Source organism: Zootoca vivipara, chromosome 8 (genome assembly GCF_965207765.1).
Source record: "Zootoca vivipara chromosome 8, rZooViv2.hap1.1, whole genome shotgun sequence".
Lineage (NCBI taxonomy): Eukaryota > Metazoa > Chordata > Lepidosauria > Squamata > Lacertidae > Zootoca > Zootoca vivipara.
This window is the reverse complement of record NC_142591.1, coordinates 56881157-56899842: the sequence shown is the minus strand read 5'-3', so window position 1 is coordinate 56899842 and position 18686 is coordinate 56881157. Positions and strand designations below refer to the sequence as shown.

Below are 18686 nucleotides of genomic sequence, written 5' to 3'. Positions count from 1 at the left end.
TTTTAAAAATATATTAGTGGTTTACTTAGAACGCTAAATCATACTTCAATCATATCAACATTTACAGTCTAATTGAAAAAGCACTTAACTTCGAAGTAATATTAAACTCTATAGGATTTATGGGAATTAAGTATTGTAATTAAAGGCAACCATCTTTAATTGTGCATTAAGTACAGTATATTAACAGTGCTTCCTATATATTTCCACTCAGAAGTTAGTCCCCCTGCATTTAGAGTTGTAGCTAAGTATTGGACGATTCTATGAACTGCAATGGAGTCTCTGTGTAAGGTATTCTACAGAACATCAGGGAAGGGAAGTCTATGGTAGGTAATGTAAGCTATACAAGCATTAGGCAAAAATAGGCATACTAGGAATCTTTTATATACATACAAAATGTGCTCTACATAGTAAGAGCAATGGTGCAATGATGAATTGTTAATTCGAGAAAGAAAGAAAAGGCCAATGGACCAATTTACTGAGGAATGAACTATTTTCCAATTCTGAGTTGGTGCTTTTTGTCCTGCATAAAATAAAATCTGATAAACCTTCTCATCCAAAACAGTATGCTAAATATTGGAAGCCTCGTAGCAATCTACTGTATGTTAATATGCAACTAAATTATACTCAGAGACGACCCACTGAAATCAATGAACTATTCTGGCAGGTCTACTCTGAGAGTTATTTTGTTGGATACCATCCATAAGATTTCCCCCCGTTTGTTACATTGGTTGTTTCTTGATAGTTAGTTTTCAGTTAACTTAAAATAATTAGGCCTTGCCTTCTGAAGACATTTCTCATATTATTTTTGCCCTCCATACTCAAATTGTTTAAGACGCACAATTGCCTGATTCAGTAACTGAGTGCCTCACACACTTTGCGCTTTCCTGATGCTGCAGGAAAAGCCTCTTTTTTTGAGTTTTCCTCCATTTGTTGCATTTCAAAGTTCAGTACAAGACACAAAAAACAGTTCAAACAAACACATATCTAAAATTTAATCTTTAAGACAACGCTTGAGTCTTAGCCTGCTGTTCCATTCTCTCCACAGCATTCTTCAAGCATTCTTCATCTTTGAAGAAGTACACCCACAGTTTTCTTTCCATCTGTTGTAATTTATCATTCTCCAAAACCTTCTTCTTAGCCTTTATATCAGCAAGAAAATCCACAATAAGCAGATTCAGTTTATTCAACAGAAATTCCTGCTGTTGAAACTGCTCAGTCAGTTCCTAAATATGGGGACAAATGCAATAAGATCAGTTTATGTGTACTCTAAATACAGGTTGAAGTAGAAAACCACCACACTATCTCCTTGCAAACTTCAGCAGCTACTAGCCATACATTTTTAAAGTTTGCTCTTTTAAAAAGCCAAAAATTTATTACCTAGATTTATTACCTAAATTATTATTATTTAGGGAAGCTTTTAATGTGTGATGGATTTCTGTATTTTAGAATTTCTGTTTTGTTGGAAGCCACCCAGAGTGGCTGGGGGAACCCGGCCAGATGGGCGGGGTATAAATAATAAATTATTATTATTATTATTATTATTATTATTATTATTATTTGGCTCAGCTGTCACCAAGCTGTTAGTTGTGGTTGCCATAAACCCTTTCCTCCTGAGCCCCTTAAACTCATGTAGAGAACTCACAGGGGCCAGTTCTTGCAGGTTCCAATTAGTTTTCAAAAAGAGAGAAACTGTGCAGGATTTGAGATGGTTTTGTCTTCTCCGAAGCCATCAACTCTTACAAAAAAAATCAGCTTCTGGCTAACTAGGTGGTCAGAGCTAAAAGGTAGATCCTGTGGCACCCATCAAAACACGGACAAGATGGGAAAGCTTGATGGTATGACAAGTTCCAGTGCTGGATGTAGTCAGAGAAAGGATCCTGCCTGGGTTGGAGCACAGACAGCACCTCTGTCCTGTGGTGGCTGAGTAGTTTGGAACTTAAGAAGAGATGGAAGGTGCTGGCCAGCTATCCTGCACTCCCTATTCCTACAGCCATGTGTCCAGTTCTAGCTTAAGAAGAGAGTATATACCAGAGCTCACTACCCCCTGAGCCTCAGCTGTTGGCAGTGAATGTGGTCAAACAGCAGAAAGGGCAGACCTGGGCTAGAGTGTTCATGCCAGTAATTATTCAGAAGTTCAGGAGTATTCACTTCTGTCTGCCTTGTTCGTGGAGGCCTACTGTAAATAGCATGCAGATTTCTTGGTGTTCAATATGAAAAGGATAAAATGATAAATATTATCAAGCACACTATACAAGTAAAATCAGAACTGATCCTAATCCAGTTACTCACCAGGTTACTAAGACAGACCCTTTCTCCTCCACAGTACATAGAATTGCGAAGTGAGCCTAGATCAACATCCATCTTTGACAGAAGAATTTGTTCTTGGTTAGATACTAATTGATCAACCACTGACATTGTGTCTAGATGTAATTTTTCAGCCATCTGCTCAATGCCTTTATATGTTCTGAACAACTGTTTTGAATTATTTCCTTCCAGAAGTTGACACAGCCTTGAAAACAAGAAATAAGATTTGCTGATGTACAAGAAAGTTTCCAAAAGCAGCCTGAATACACAATAAAGGGGGATCAATGCAATTATTTCAGTAAAACTCATTTATAGAAACTGATTGTTCATTTAAGTATGGCAGCACAACAGTAGCTTTTGTTTTCTCTCTGTAACTGTAAAACAGTTGCAGAAAATAACAAAATTATGAGACCAGAGTTGGTCCAATTAATTATCTCATATACAGCCCATTACACAGCAAATAATTGTTGCAGGTTTGGCTATACTAGAGTTGCACACATTCTTAATTCATATGAGAAACCACATAAGTTATCCCAACCCCAAAATAAGTTAAATCCAATGATTTAAATAGGCTTCTGCATGATTCTGTATAGGTTCAGTTAGCATGACTTCCTAATTTGATAATCAGCTTAAGTGCAAGTATCCAGGCCTAAAACCTCAATTTGGCTCATAAATGCTTAAGCTTGTGAGAAGGCATGCCTCCATACATCAGAAGCAGCTGAAAACATTCCAAGGCCAGGAACATTTATGTGTATAAAAAATTAAGATAATCAGCAAAGGCCAACCCAATACATTCCAATAGTTATGCTGGCTCAGAGTGGTTATGTTTTTGAAAAACTCACTGATTTCAATGGAACTTAGTTCCACATTTAGGATTAGTTTTCCACAATAGACTTCAATTAATACATTCATAATTCTATCAATAATCAGCTGCTTACCTCTGTGCAGTAGTATCTTTTGAATCAATAGTGTTTCTTGGTATTTTATGATGGGATATTGATGGCTCTGACATTGTTTCTAGTACCTGCACCAAAGTATTACTGCTCTGTTTCAGATCTTGTACTATGCTTTCTAGAAGACTGTTATTATCCCTAAGTTTTCTCAACTCAATTTCATAAGCCAACTGAAGAAGTTCAAAGGATGCCTTCTGTTTGATCAACTGATTACAAATTTGATCTTGTCTTGATATGTAGTAGTCCTGTCGAGCAATCTGTAAATCAAAGTCACCCCTCACCACAGGCATATTCAATAGCTCTGCATCCTCCTTTATTAGCAAAGGTAGAGTTTCATTGTTTATTTGAGCCAGGTGCTTTTTGAGTTTTGAAATGTCGCTGTTCAGGCTAGAAATTCTGGTTTCAACATTTTCCTTTCCAGGAGTCTGCAAACAAACAAACAAACAAACAAACAAACAAACAAACAGATCCTGTAAACCATACGCTTCTACTGTCTCCCTTCTGTCACTAACAAGTTCCAAATTCAGATACAGATCTTTTTTAATAAAGGCAGAGAACAAATTTTAATAAATAAAAGATTCAAAATGTTAACTTTAGGAATTAGATAACAAGTGGAATAGTTCTCTAGAAAATAATACTAATAAGGCTCAATACCTCAATAATTTTATAGCCATCAACAATAAACCTGTAATGCCATTTTAGTTACAGTCTCATTAAATAAAAACTGATGAAGTGTGTGTGTGTGTGTATGCTTTTTTAAAAAATAGCCTGGTGGTTAAAATTAAAATAGAATTTTAAAAAACGTAAAACTGACTCCACATTGACAGGGTAGACTCCAACTGTCATGGCACTCACACACCAACTTCTGCTCATACAACAGAACTTCTCCTTTCTTTCCAGGGAACAGGAACAATGGCTTTGTTGGATACACCCCAGATTCTTTATATCTGTACAGTGCCACAAAGTCCGGTTGTGAAATAATAATAATCTTCAAGACATACCTTCTTTAAAGAACAAATATGATCCTCTGCCCACTGGAGACCCGATTTCATGCTTAGATTCTTAGCTTCTTGTTGAATCAGCTGATGCCGAGCACAAACATAAGCCACCTGCAACCTGGTTAGCTCTTGCCTGTCCTCACATACATCATTGCTCTCATCAGAAGTAAAAGAATTCCTTATATCTACAAGCTGGAATTTTTCTTCATTGGAACTTTCAACCAACTCAGATATACCTTGGAAAAATTGTTTCTTTGTATACAAAGTAAGGGCTGCTGTGCTTTGTTCTTCTTGACACAAGTATTTATCTAAGGCAAGTTGGGCTAAAAGGACAGGAGCAGGGTCCAATTCTTGTTGTCTGGATGCAACAGCAAAGAAAGAGGTCAACTTTCCAATTTTTTGAGTAAGACACTGCAGCTCATTGTTTATCTTTGTATTCATGGCATTGAGAATTCCTTGTGCCTCTTTCAGGGTTTTAGGTTTTTCCTCTCCTGTGTCTTTCAGCTTCAGGCACAGAATGTTATTGGCTGAGGCCACTGTTTGAAGCTTGTTCCGACGACGGCTTTTTAGGTGTTTCCTTTTTTGAAGGGTCTGAAGCTCATCCTCTAATATTTTAAGGTTTTCTTCTTTGTCTTCATCACAACTGTTGGTTTTAAGTTCAAGAGATTTACATGTCTTCAGAGCTTCATCTAGAGCATCCTCTTCTAATAGTGGGTTTGTTGATTTAAGGAGCAGATTAAATGACTGCAGCTCTTCTTCAGATAAGGTATGACTCTCATTCAACGTTGTACAAAACCATTCCAGAAATGACTTATCTTCCAGCGTTTCAAACAGCCAGTCAAAGTCTTCTCCATTAAGAGAACCTGCCTTTGGATAGCCAATCCTCTTTAGAGTTTCAACAAACTTGGGACCGCAGTCCATGATTTCAAGATGTCTTCAACCTTGGATATTTGCAGAGGCTTGTCAATAGGCTTCAAAAATATCTGTAGCAAACGAAAGTATAGAATGATAAACAGAAAATATACTTTTAAGTAAAGTTCTGCAAAAAAAAAAAGACAAACAGAACATACAAAAAATACAGTAAACTACAGTACAGTGGTACCTCGGTTTATGAACACAATTGGTTCCGGAAGTCTGTTCATAAATTGAAGCGTTCATAAACTGAAGCGAACTTTCCCATTGAAAGTAATGGAAGGTGGATTAATCTGTTCCAGACGGTCCACGGAGTACTTAAACTGAAGCGTTCATAAACTGAAGCGAACTTTCCCATTGAAAGTAATGGAAAGTGAATTAATCCGTTCCAGATGGGTCTGCGGCGTTCGTAAACCGAAAATTCGTAAACTGAGGTGTTCATAAACCGAGGTTCCACTGTATATGTTTTTCACTGGCTAGATAGAATATATATAATTTTGCATGTTGATTACAAACTAGCCAACCCATAGTTGCCTGTCATCACTATGCAGAAAAACACTGTAGCAATTGCTTAATAATAATCTCACCTGTGTTGTAGAGCTGGCAGTAAAAAATGCTGGTTTGCTGCACTAGCTTCCAGGCTAGGACAGCAAGAAGCCCCAGTTGAGCCCACTGCATCACACAATATGGCAGCAGAGTCTGCACAATATTCAGCAGATCCTGCATGCTCAGCCCCTCCCTGCCCCAAATCACCCTGCTTTGGGGGATTCTGCTGATTACCACTGGTAGGAATGCTGCCAGAGAAATGTTGGTGGAATGCTGTCCATCTCCTGTTTGGGTGCGTGCACTGGGACATTCCTCACTCAGAGGTAAATCCACCAGAGTAGAAGAACTTCCTACTAAGGAAGTTACAGAGGGGTAGCCATATTAGACTTTTTAACTTTTGCCAACATATTTTATTGTGGCTGAAGCTTTTGTGTGTCAGACACCACCAGATCAAGTGTGGCACGGCCTAGTCAGCTGCTGGTGGCCTCAAGAGGATTAACTTTTTCCAGATGTCAAATTCTCCAGAAGGCTGGCTCCTGTCTCAACAAAGGCAGAATACTTACCAGTTACATGTGTTTGAGAGCACACCCCATCACATTCAATGGCAAATCTCGATTAGCACCACATCCATGCATGTTTACTCCCAATGAAGTACAGTAAGCCCACAACTTACCCTCTTTTAACTTGTACGTATTCAGCTTTACACACTTGGCTAAAAAAGAAATGGAAAGGGTGCAAGCATCCAGCAAAAAAAAAAAAGAGAGACTTTGGCAATCCCACCCGCCATTGAACCCAATGTGATTTGACAGTACAAGATGTTGGCTTTAGATGTGAACCCCAGAACGTAGCCCCCACATTAGTGGTGGGCTTACTGTATGCAAAAGGAATACAGCTCTGGACGACAAGCTACTGCCACAACAGCAGTGCAGGCCTAGGCACACACACCTAGTCAGAGGGAAGTCCCACATTGTTCAACGGGGCTAACTCTAAAGTACGTGTGCAGTGGGTTGCAGCCTAGCAACGCAATCCTGTGCATGACTGTAAGTCTCTCTGGCTCCAAGGGGGCTTGGCCTCTCAAGTTTGTCCAGGATTGCAGCTTTAAAGATGCAACTCTGTACATATCCTCTCAAAAGTAACCCACTACTGGGTTCAATGGCAGCTTATGCGTGCACGGAACTGCAGCCTAACTCTGTCTAGTCTTTACGGTGCGACGAGGCTCGTTTCCTTGTAGGACTGCATCCAACTAAGTTACATTCGGAGCAGATCTACTGAAATCAATGAACCCAAGTTATCGTGGATCCATGGATCTACTCTGCATTGAACTAGCCTGTTTTTTGTTTTGCGCAAAAGAACCAAGGCAGCTGGTGGTGCCTTCCCCCGCAAACCCAAACCCCTCTGCTCGACTTACTTCCGAGTAAAGTTTGCAGAAGATCGGCCTCCCGGCAAGCCAGATATCTGCTCACGTAGGAGCGCCGAGATCCGATAAAGGGCATCCAACTGCCGCTACGGTTTAGCGGGCGCCACTGGAGGAGGATTCAAACCGCCTTCTCGCGGCGGCTGACATCCTTCAAAGTCTCGCGAGAGCAGCTCAGCCCTTCCGGGTGGCGAAACCGCGCGTCACTCAGCCGGCCGCTTCTTCCGCTTATAGGGGGTTCCTGTATCTGTCTTTTACCTCCCGTGGGATTCGACTGACGGTTGGGCTTAAACGGCGCGGCGAATTACCGCCACTCCGATGTGTGTGCATGGGCGACTGGCCCATCTGAAGTATCTGAAGAAGTGTGCATGCACACGAAAGCTCATACCAAAATAAAAACTTAGTTGGTCTTTAAGGTGCTACTGAAGGAATTTTTAAATTTTGTTTCGACTCAGACCAACACGGCTACCTGCCTGTAACTGGCAATTTCTAGTGAAGCAACCTCTTGCGAACTACGTTTCCCAGCATGCCACGGGCACGCAGAAGGCTGGGGTTTTCCCGGGCCACTATTATACAAATTGCGTAGACTGAAGGATGAGGAGCGCATGCCTTTTTTCTGTAATAGCATAGCTTTAAAATCCCGTGACATGATTAAACTGGGCTCATAAATGTAAGACTGAAGCCGTCCCCCTGTCATTTGCATAGATAGAACTTGCGCAACTAAGGAAATCCCACAGGAGAAATTACCAGGAACTGTGGCCCCGTGATCCCAAGAATGCAAATATCGAGTTTTCCCCCAATAAAGCGATGGGAGTTGTTTATATTGTGTATGCTTTATTTATAAACTTAAAGCGCTATAGCGACACTCCCATTGCCTGGAAATGGGATGTTCCTTTTACTTGTCTGCCATTTCTCTTCTCCACCTGCAACGCAAAAGTAACACAGGTCCCTAGAAAGGATAGAATCCCCTGGAGCTGTGGTTTGACAAGCAGCGTATCATTCATCCGTCCCCGCCTTCAAAAAGTACAAGTAAATATACAAGATCATAGCCTCTCCAACTCAGATCTTATTTTCCTGTAGGGAAAGCGTAACTCCCTTCCATTAAAAAGTTCTGGTGGAAAAGCAAAGACACAGTCCACAGTTATTACCCAACACTGAAAATGGAGGAGGCAGAAGTAGCTGGAGAGCAATTTACGACGGCGCTGCAGTGTGGTTCAGTGTTGTTGGGAACACACAATACACCGAAGCCACCCTTTTTGTGCGACAAAGGAGTGGTCTAGACTGCTTAATTATACAATACATCGAACACACTCCTGTTTCGGATTTTCAGCGACATTAAATAAAAATTTTAAATTGCCTAGATCAGATTTCATAAAGGTAGCCGTGTTAGCCTGCGGCTTCTGGAACCTTAAACTATAGATACAAACTTTGGACTGCAACTCCCAACATTCCTGATCATTGGGAGTTCAGCAACATGTGGAGGGCTACAGCTACACATTGTTTAGTCGTTTAGTCGTGTCCGACTCTTCGTGACCCCAATTACCCTGCCTCAAAGACGGCGCCGCCTTGTTATTGTCGAATCAGAGGGGAAACTACAGGGGGCGCTACTTTAGCCTTTCTCTCCCCTCCCTCTCTCTATGGTTTTTCGTACGCGTCAACTTCGGAGACCGGAAACCGGTGTCTGTGACCGAAAGGAAGTGGTTTCGGGCGGAGAGGGGGGGCGGTTGTCCCGGCTGGAACCGTGAGGGGCCTGAGAAGCTACTCGGCGAATATCTTTCGGGCGCTGGCAGGGCAGAGGTGAGCGGGGACGGGAGCACCAGCGGGTGGGGCCGACCGGCAAACCCATTCCTTCCCTTTTCGCGTGTTGTGACTGCCGTCAGGGACCCTTTCCCCCCCGTCCTGTTGACTTTGGGAAGAGGCCGGGTGAAAAGCAGGTCCCGTTGCGACCGAGGCGCAGCTGAGCCTGAGGGAACCGAACGCGTTCGCTGTGCGGCGCTTTTCTGTCCGCAGCGGACAGTCCGCTCTTAACTGCCCTGCTACAGAGAGCTGCGCCGTCCTCGCCTAACTTCGTTGGCCCCCGTTTCTCCACACCGACTCGCCCCCCGAAAACTCTTCCGTTTGCCTCAGACTGTTCCCCCTGTCGTCGCCGCCGCCCCATATACGAAACAGCCGGCCCACTTCTGTCGAAAGAGCCCAGGGCCACCTCAGTCCACCGCCTTGAGGAGGAACCCAAAGCTACATCCACAGAACAGTCTCCATGCGGCCTGCGCTTTTTTCATCCCACATGATCTCGCGCCTGGATTTTCCTCACACTGTCGCGCTTCTTTTTCTCATCAATTAAAACCCGAGTGTACCCAGATTTCAGTGTTGCTTGGTTTCTAACACTTCTTTTCCTAAAACCACCGGGTAGGGGGATCTTCATGTCCCAAGTCTTGGAAAGCAGGCTGTCTGTGTGTAGTTTAGGCATGGAGCGTGTCACCTGAAATCAGCCTTTATTTATGCAACGAATCCCCCTGTTTTTCAGCCTCGGTTCCCAAGTGGCTCTTGCTGTTATTTTAAAACAGCTTATGACACAAAACAACCTGAATTAAAATACAGAAGTCGAGTTATTTCCACCCCCGCCTAGCAAAACAAAGCAGTTTTTTTTCTTGTTTTAAAAATAGGTTAACAGAGGGACCAGGTGAATAGGCAGAGAAACAGAGTTGTGTGTGACCACTAGAAAGGACCTGGTATCCATCTTTGTCGTTCAAGGTGCAGATATCAAGAGCCTAGTAAATGAGGGGAGCTCACTTCATGACTTTAACTGTTCTGGTCCAGAGCTCCTTTGATGTAGCGCTTGCTGCATCTACAGTATTCTAAAGGTCACAATATAAGTAGATCTTAATAATTTTCTTTCAGAAGTTCCAGGACTTCCTCTTTTCATATAATTAATCTTAATGATGTTTGTGTATGAGTGGGCATAATTTTCATTGCATTGCCATAAAAATAATGAATCACATGTTTTGGGACACAATTAGCCAAATTCCAGTTCATTGTTTGTGGGTGAATTAATCAGCAATCAAAACAAAACTTATTTCAGATGTGCTTGAGAAACACTGAGTTAAAATTATTTTTTGTACCAGGTAGTGGGGACAGTTTTTACAGTAGACATACATATAGGAGCAGTCCTTATACAGTACACAAGAAACTGGTGCATGGTAAACCCAGCTTAAATTAAACCTGCATAAATTACACCAGATCCAATATTCATTCCGAAAGGCTACTGCTGGCTGAGCTGGCCTAAGCCTGACAGAGGGAGAATAAGCCTTTAAATTACTGCTTGGGGTAAAGTTCCCATTTTGCTAGCTTAATTTACAATGGGTTGTCAGGTCCATGACTAAGCCCAAATCCTCCCTCTCTGGTCCTCCCCCCACCACACCCCTGGAATACCCCATTCTCAGGGCTTATGCTATTTTAAGATCTGCAAGGGAAGCTCAGTTGCTAAATTCCAGCTGGGAAGTGGAGATATGCCAGTGTACCTCTGAATGACCCAAGGATGGGGGAGTTAAGGTGGCATAGCCTTACAGTCATGGCAACCTGCAGGGTCAGTTGGAGATCTGCCTGATCATAATGACACTCATCCCATAATCTTCAGTGGCCCAAATATTTTTTTCAGTTACAAATTTGATGAAATTCCAGTTCTTATTTACTGGTAGTTTGTTTCTAAATTTCATTTCAGTTGATATTTATTATAGCATGTAAACAGAATATTAATCAGTGTGCTTGTATGCTGATTATTCAAAGAGACCTTCATATGCTTCCCTCCCCATGATAAATTCAGCAAAGCTGCTCTTAGAAAATCTGCTGCCTAAGTGTTAAATAGCTGTTGGTATCCAGCAACCTTTTGAATAACTACAATATAAAGCTTGTACCAGCAGATCTGCTTGCAGTGTTGGGTGGGGAATTGGTAGGCTGAATAAAAGAATGTTAGGAGATACACAGTGTGGGAAAGTAGCAGATAACAGATTCTTATATCTGGAAAACTATGCAAAAAGCTTGGTGGATGTTATGCTACTTACAACATATAAACGGTTTATATTCTAAAGGTCAAAACTCCTCTTTCTGTTGTCTTTTAACACTGTCAACAAAATTAAAGAAGGCATTGTCTTTTATCTTTGATGTTCTTCCATAAAATAGTTGGCAGAACAATTAAATATCTCTTTAGAAATGTAGTGGGGGGGACCTTTTATAGAGTTGTGATAAATCATGGGGCACACCTAATCCTTTATAATGTATACAGGAAACAAAAGGGGCTTCTCATAAGTTTTTGGGATGACATGATATAGCAACCATAAATTACATCATCCATGAAAATTTGCAGGCTTGTGCTTGTTGTAAATAACCTTCCCTCTTCTGCTCTGTTATTTCTTCCCCATAAGTTGTCAGATATTATTCCTTTGCAATGATGGAAAGTTTTTGTGTTTTTTCAAAACATGGGTGTAACCAAGTATGGCGTTGATCATTGGTGGGAGTGAAATGTTCAGTAGCCAATATGTTAGCTAAGAACTCCATTGAGACTGGGAAGAGACATTATAGGAGTGGCATGACTAGGCAGGAAAGTGGGGCCAAGACCCAAAGAAGGGTAGGTCAATCATTTTTAAGTGTTTTTTAAATGGTGGTGTGTTCTCTCTTTGGCTGATTTGTGTTATAAGGTGGTAGTGAATCAGTTTTGTGTGTTTGTGTTGCATTTTTCTTCACTGCAGCACCAATGCTGAGGGATCATCCAGAATTTTTTTTGGGGGGGGAGGGGAAGTTCCACTGTGAGCCAAAGTCCACTTGTGCAACAGTGAATTTTGTTGTTTTGCTTAACTTGTATTCTTAAATAGTGAAGGAAGTGACTATAAAGTAGATTCCAATCCCTATCTGTGCCCATTGTGATTGTCCCTTCTTCCATTGTGTCTTCCCTTGCACCCTGAAAGAGTGCTTACCGGCTCATAGGAAGTACCGGTATAACTTGTCTCCATGAAATAATGTTTATTGCTACTTCTCAGCAAAAATAAACCCCAAAGCACCTAACTAATATAATTTAATAAAGCATTCAAAATGAAAACATATTTTACTGTTTGTTTGTTTTAGTATTAAATTTGTATTATGAAAAAATCCATTTGACTATAGAAGCTAGATAGAATAAAAGGCATTCACCTACCTACAAAAGCAAATGATAAATCAGTCCTGTTGGACAATAGAAAACTAGTACATTTTAATTACATATCGTCTGTGGAAGTTTTCAGTGTTTAATGTTGAATTATGTTTTCACTATTTTTTGTTGGGAGCCCCCCAGAGTGACTGTGGCAACCCAATCAGATGGGTGGCATGTACATACACATGCGCGCGCGCACACACACACACACACCACCACCATCATTATTATTGTTATTATTATATTTGGAACTGGACCTCCCCAATGAACTTAAGGGAATGAGTAGTTATTTCTGGGAGGGCCAGTGCCTTGAAAAGTGACCTTGACTATTTGGACAAGTTAAGGATCAATATTTTGAGTTGAGCCTGGCAACTTGTATCCAGTGAAGACCCTTATATGCTATCTTGGCTTTCGTTGGCCAACATCTGGGTAGCCTTATTCTGGGCCATTGGAATTTTCCTAACTGTTTTCAAGCAAAGCCCCACATAAATCATATCACAGTAATCTAGTCTTGAAGCTTAAAAAGGTATGTATGAATAATTCATATTAAACTTACCTCTTTTGGAGTGAGAATCAGGTTCAAGCAGGACCTGAGGAAAAAGTAGTTGCAATAAGCCAAAAAAATACTTTGGTAGAAAGCCATTGTTAGGCATGTATTCAGACAGTGCCCCCAAACGGTAGTTATTAGTTAACCTATCTAATTCGATCTGCGATCTGAATTGGAGTCTTGTGGCCAAAAAATACCCAGATGAGATTATGAGGTTGTTCCTGGAAATTGTCATGGGATTGGTTTTAAGGAGTTTTGGGTGACCTTGATCTCATACTTGTTGGTACTGATTAATGAAAACACTGGTCTACATGTGGTGTGGTAATGTGGCACAGCAAACATAGCTGAGTCATGTTTTTATTTAACTTTAATATCAGCTATAGAAAGGACTGCCATTTATGACCTTTTACATTGCCACCAATCCACGTATTTTGCTTTTAGTAATGAACTTAAATGTATATATACTTTTCTATTTGTTTTCAGATATTATCGAAAAGGCTCTAGGGGCAAAGAACCAACCATCTGATAAGAAGAGATGGGTAAGTGTACCATGAAAAATATCCTTGGTAACAACCTTTGCTTTTTAAGCATATAATGAATGCCTAGTTTTATTTTCTCCATGTTTTGGCAAAATGTTTAATGATATTTTGAAAGCAACAATGCAGGATAGCTCAGTTGGTAGAGCATGAGACTCTTAAGTGCGGGTTCAAGACCCATGTTGGGCAAGGAAATTCCTTCATTGCAGGGGGTTGGACTAGATGACCCTCATGGTTCCTTCAAACTCTACAATTCCATAATTACTTGTAGTGCTTGCATACGTAACTCTTTTTTCTGGAATACCTCTTAGCACAGATCAGACTGAGATCTGCTTAGTGTTTGCAAAGTGGCTGCTTTATGTCCCTACAAACCAAGCCTAGGGAGTTCTAGAGTATACTTGATAACTGGCTAGAGTGAATGGGGCATTTGGGGGCAAGGGAAGAAACAGATCAAGGCTGAAATCCTATAATCCCTTGGAATAAATGACATTGCACTCATTAGGACTTAATTATAAGTAGATATGTCCAGCATTGTACTATAAAGCTAATTTCTACTTCAGTGTTTAATGCATGAAATTGTATATTTATTTTACAGCTAGCTTCTATCAAGGAAGAGTTCCAAATGACATGTACTATACCAAAAAACAAAAGCCATTTGGTTGAAATAATGCACTAGCCACCTCCAACTGCTTTCTGTTAATTTCTATCAACAATGCTAAGATGAAGGAAGTATTTCCCTTGTTTCTAGTGAAGTTGCTAATCTTGCATTTTTATATTGATATAATAGGAAGTTAACTGAGTTTAAACATCAATGAGAAAACACTTCAGTAGTTTCAAGGATTTCAGATTAGTAGATCAGCACCCATCCAATGTGAATAGGTGCTGAGCAACTAAGGAGATAAAAGTTAGAAGAAGAGTCCTGCTGGATCAAAAGAAAGACCTAGTTAGTTTAGCATCCAGTTTCCACAGTGACTAGCCAGATGTCTGTGGCAGTGGTAGGTAGCCTCTGACAACCATGTCCTTAAGTCTAGCCAACTAGGCCTGTTCCAGCAGATCCCACTCACTTCCTAATCATCCCATGCCATTTTATGGAGCTTGGAGATAAGCCCTTAAAATGCAGGCAGAGCTGTCTCTTATGTCCAATCTCAGTGCTAAGATTGGAGATAAGCCCTCTGCCTGCTCTTTCAGAGTAAAAGGCAGTATTTCTATTAACCCCAGCACCAAAGTGGGGGTGGAGAGAAATGCTACCTTCTACTTTTATCTCTGAGCTTAGCACACTGGTGCTTATCTTCCAGCGCTGGAATAAAAGTGGCTGAAAAGATCCCCTTGCCTGCTCTTTAGATATCCTCTTTTATTCCAGCACTGGGGTAAAGAAGCCTGGAAATCCTGAAAATGTATTTATGTGTGCCTGCATGTCTGGTGTATTAATGTCTATGTGTTTGTCTGCATGTGTGTATGTGTGGGAGAGAGGGGAAGAGTGCTGTGTACATGCATGACTGTTGCATATGTGTTTGTGACAATGAGAGAATAGAAGTACATGCATTTTTCTTTGGGGGGTTTGTTTTTCCCCACATTGCCAACTCAGACCCCACCAGTGTAATATGAAGTTAGGATTTTTTGCCCCAAAGTCTATCACTTTACACCTAGTTGCAGTGAATCACATTGACCGGGAAAAGGCTATAGCTTAGTGGCACTCCAATTTCTTTGCATGCAGAAGGTATTAGGCTCAATCCCTGGCATCTCCAGGTAGGACTGGGGAAGCCTGTCGTCTGAAACCATAGAGAGCTGCTGCCAGTATGTGTTGATACTGAGCTAGATGGACCAATGGTCTTGCTTGGTATATTGTAGCTTCCTATATTTCTCCCATCCACTTCACTGATCACTCCTAACTCCAGGTCATTCATGAACAAGTTAAGTATCCCAACATAGAACCTTGCAGACATGTTTCGCATCCCTTCATTGTGAGAACTGTCTGTGAATTCCAACTCATTGCTTCCTATTCTTTAACCAGGTGCTGATTTCACAAGAAGATCTTTCCTCTTATCTCACTACTACTAAGTTTAACCAGGAGTCTTTGGTCAAAAAGTTATTGGAGCACTTTGACTGTGTTGCTGTTTCTAGCATTCTTGCATTTCTTAATTTACTGTTCTTAATTTAACATATAATTAAACATTTAAATGAAAGTTAATACTTTCTCATTTATTTATTCATAAGCTTTCTAACATACATGAATTGAAGTAGAATAATAATTGTGTATTATAGATGGAGAAGAGAAGACGTATGGGGGCTGTGAAGGCCCTGATGCTATGTATGTGAAATTGATATCCTCAGATGGCCATGAGTTCATTGTTAAAAGAGAGCATGCACTCACATCGGGAACAATAAAAGCTATGTTGAGTGGTCCAGGTAGGTTCAATAAAGTGTAGCATGCATTTGGATTTGATTGTGGTTTTCTATGGCTTGTGATGTGGGCCCTAGAATAAACCAATTTTTCAACTTCTTAATTAAAGAAGCTCACTTTTCTTCTTCTTTTTTCATTTCTATGCCTGTCAAAGGTAATGTGGCCAACAACTTGATGTACATGAAACATTAAACATATTTTGTAATCTAAGCCTTTATCTACACTGACCACTTGAAACACCCTTGCACACCACTGTGTTTGAGTACCAAAGGCTAGTATCTTATTTCAGCTAAGATTTCACTTTTTTCCTCTTTGCTTCTTTAAGTGGGTGATAAACCCAAGAGGGCTAAAATAGTTGATTTGATCAATGACATATTTTGCAGAAAGAACAATAGACTCTGCATACGTCATTCATTCTTGTTGTTACAGTATTATGAGTAACAATTCTATAACAATGTACATGGTACTTTGCAGAGAATGAGAGGCATGAACCTTCTAGATATCAGTGAAAGGGGAAATGACAGGAAATCTCAACTTTTCATTAAAAAATAGACATAGTAGGTAACAATAAAATCCAGTTCATAATAATAGATAAGCTGCATCCCAAAAAACATTGCCTCCCAAATTAGGCTTAATTACAGTTCTATATGAGGACTAGTAAATTGTGCCAAAGTCTTCATAGAGAAAGTAAAGAAAGTATGAAGGAAACATGAGAGGTAGCATCATAGAGATATTTTGGGAAACTGTTCCAGACATAAGATAAGGTGAAATCATTTGACGGAATAATCACAGGCAGGGATGTGTTGAGATACAAGAGACATACATATTAAAACCAGACTTATTGTCAAATTTTAGAGCTATTTTTAAGTACTTATATGATGGCTTCCTTAAATTAACTGGCATATAAGGATATATTTATTATGTCACCTTAAAATTTGGTCTGGACTTCTAATATAAAGTTTTAAGAGGAAAATCCAAAGTAGATTAACATTTGCAATGCTCAATCCATGTCTTTTTCTATAAGCCCTGTGGTTTGAGAAAACTGTTGGTCCACAGGCCAAACTTGACCTGCCAGGGGTTCGAATTTGCTCTGTGAGGGTGTTTTCCCCAAACAGGTTTGACTTAGCATTTTATCCAAACCCAGGCTTGTGGTTTGTCACGTTTCAGAACAAACCTTGGCTACAGCTCATGACTTTTGAATGTAATGCTAAGCCAAACCATGGCTTAGCTCAGGATGGTGTGGGGAGGAGTGAAGCAGCCAAAATTTATCCAACAAGTACCCTCATTCTCTCATTCTTGCTTAGCGTTATATCATCATCATTTTATTTGCGTGCCACTTTTCCATAGTTAAAACCATGCTCAAGGCGGTTTACAACATAAAAAGATTTACATAATCACAAACATAACAAAACTAGTTATCAATACATAAAACTAGTCATAAATTTTTAAAAAATCTAAAGTACAGAACCAAACTGAAGCAGGGTCACCGATGTGGAAATTAAATATCACTTCTCAAAATAGAATCAGTAGAATCCATGACAGCCAACCTTCTCCTTAACCAACTTACTGCTTTTTTTTGGCGTAGTCCTCTGTGATAATTTTTAGATTGTATGTAAACAATGGCCAGGCTCCGAAGACCTAATTTAAGTGTACTTGAGGGTTCCCATGCACCTGAAGTGTGTGACTAGTTCCTTTTTCTTTGAACAGCATTTATTTGTCATGTAAAAAACTCCTGTTAGAACTCCCCTGAGTTTTCAGAAGCTACTTTTTCTGTGACATGTTCATGTATGTGGGGTGGAGTTGGGTGAGAGGTTACCATCCAAGAAAAAAGAAGTCTGGAATCCCTTTGGGTGCCCAAAACTAACCGTCATTCTTTGTACTAGTGCTGAAAAGGGCACTGCCTGATTAACTTGTTTTTACAGCTTCTGTCGTGTTCAAGATTTCACTCTGATCAGCCCACTAGTACCTTTGCAAGTGAAAACTCTCATAAGAGCTGGTTTTGTAGGATAAATATTGTTAAAATATTCTTCCAAATATTCATAAAATAAAAATATTGTTTCTTTAGCTGGTCAAAATTGAAGTAATTTTAAAGCATATAGGAGACACAGCATGCTTAAAATGCTCAGGTTCAACTGGCAAAGAACTCTACCAAATCATACACAACGTTTTTTTGAAATGTTTACTTGCAGAAAGATCAGTGTGCTCATTTGTCTTTTTTATGTACACAGGACAATTTGCCGAAAATGAAACAAATGAAGTGAATTTCAGAGAGATTCCTTCCCACGTCCTATCCAAAGTATGCATGTATTTCACCTATAAGGTTCGCTACACTAACAGCTCTACAGAGATCCCTGAATTTCCAATTGCACCTGAAATTGCACTGGAACTGCTGATGGCCGCAAACTTCTTAGATTGTTAAAGTAAATTATAATAAAAATGTAAACCTTTTTTCCTCCCAATATTTAATGCACGTAGTTCAGTTAGTAACTTTTTCATATGGCATGTTCTGTATGTTTGGTTAAGAAGTGTAATGGTCACTGCAGAGGCTATTGTTCACAGTGATTTTGCATAGGAATCATTCATGCTCTGTTTTTGTTTTGCTGCTTACACAAGTAACAGACTTCTTACCAACTGACAAATAAACATGCTAATTTAGTGGACGACTTTGCCCTATCCTTTTTGTGATGACAGAACTCTATTTTTCATGCTCTTAACCCACTGAAATAAGAGAAGTGCTTTCTGAGAGCAGATCTCAGCTAAGACTCCAATTCTGTATCAACTTAGAGTATGCCCCATTGAGTTCAATTGGACTTACTTCTGACCAGGATGCATTGCAGATATCTTTTTTTAAGGTTTCTTTTTTGCTTTGTCTTTTATGTTATCTCAATTTTCACAC

General features: G+C 40.1%; 2 protein-coding genes across 3 annotated transcripts; one reads left to right on the top strand and one right to left on the bottom strand.

Annotated features, from left to right (window-relative positions):
* On the bottom strand, positions 1 to 7290 carry HAUS3 (HAUS augmin like complex subunit 3). 2 transcript variants are annotated; one of them, XM_088675620.1, is made up of 6 exons: positions 7122 to 7290; positions 6387 to 6425; positions 4259 to 5238; positions 3243 to 3682; positions 2290 to 2509; positions 1 to 1223 (listed from the first exon to the last, which is right to left on the bottom strand). In XM_088675620.1, exons 3-6 carry the CDS (start codon positions 5174 to 5176, stop codon positions 999 to 1001), a joined length of 1803 nt encoding a protein of 600 aa, XP_088531746.1. In that variant the 5' UTR covers positions 5177 to 5238; positions 6387 to 6425; positions 7122 to 7290; the 3' UTR covers positions 1 to 998. The 2 variants fall into 2 exon arrangements, with proteins under 2 accessions (XP_088531746.1, XP_034981286.1); XM_035125395.3 differs by lacking the exon at positions 6387 to 6425.
* Positions 7291 to 8812: 1522 nt separating this feature from the next.
* ELOC (elongin C) lies at positions 8813 to 18450 on the top strand. Its single transcript, XM_035125393.3, has 4 exons — positions 8813 to 8924; positions 13337 to 13392; positions 15652 to 15795; positions 18019 to 18450. The coding sequence occupies exons 2-4, from the start codon at positions 13389 to 13391 to the stop codon at positions 18207 to 18209; spliced, it is 339 nt and encodes a 112-aa protein (XP_034981284.1). The 5' UTR covers positions 8813 to 8924; positions 13337 to 13388; the 3' UTR covers positions 18210 to 18450.
* The last annotated feature ends 236 nt before the right edge of the window (positions 18451 to 18686 follow it).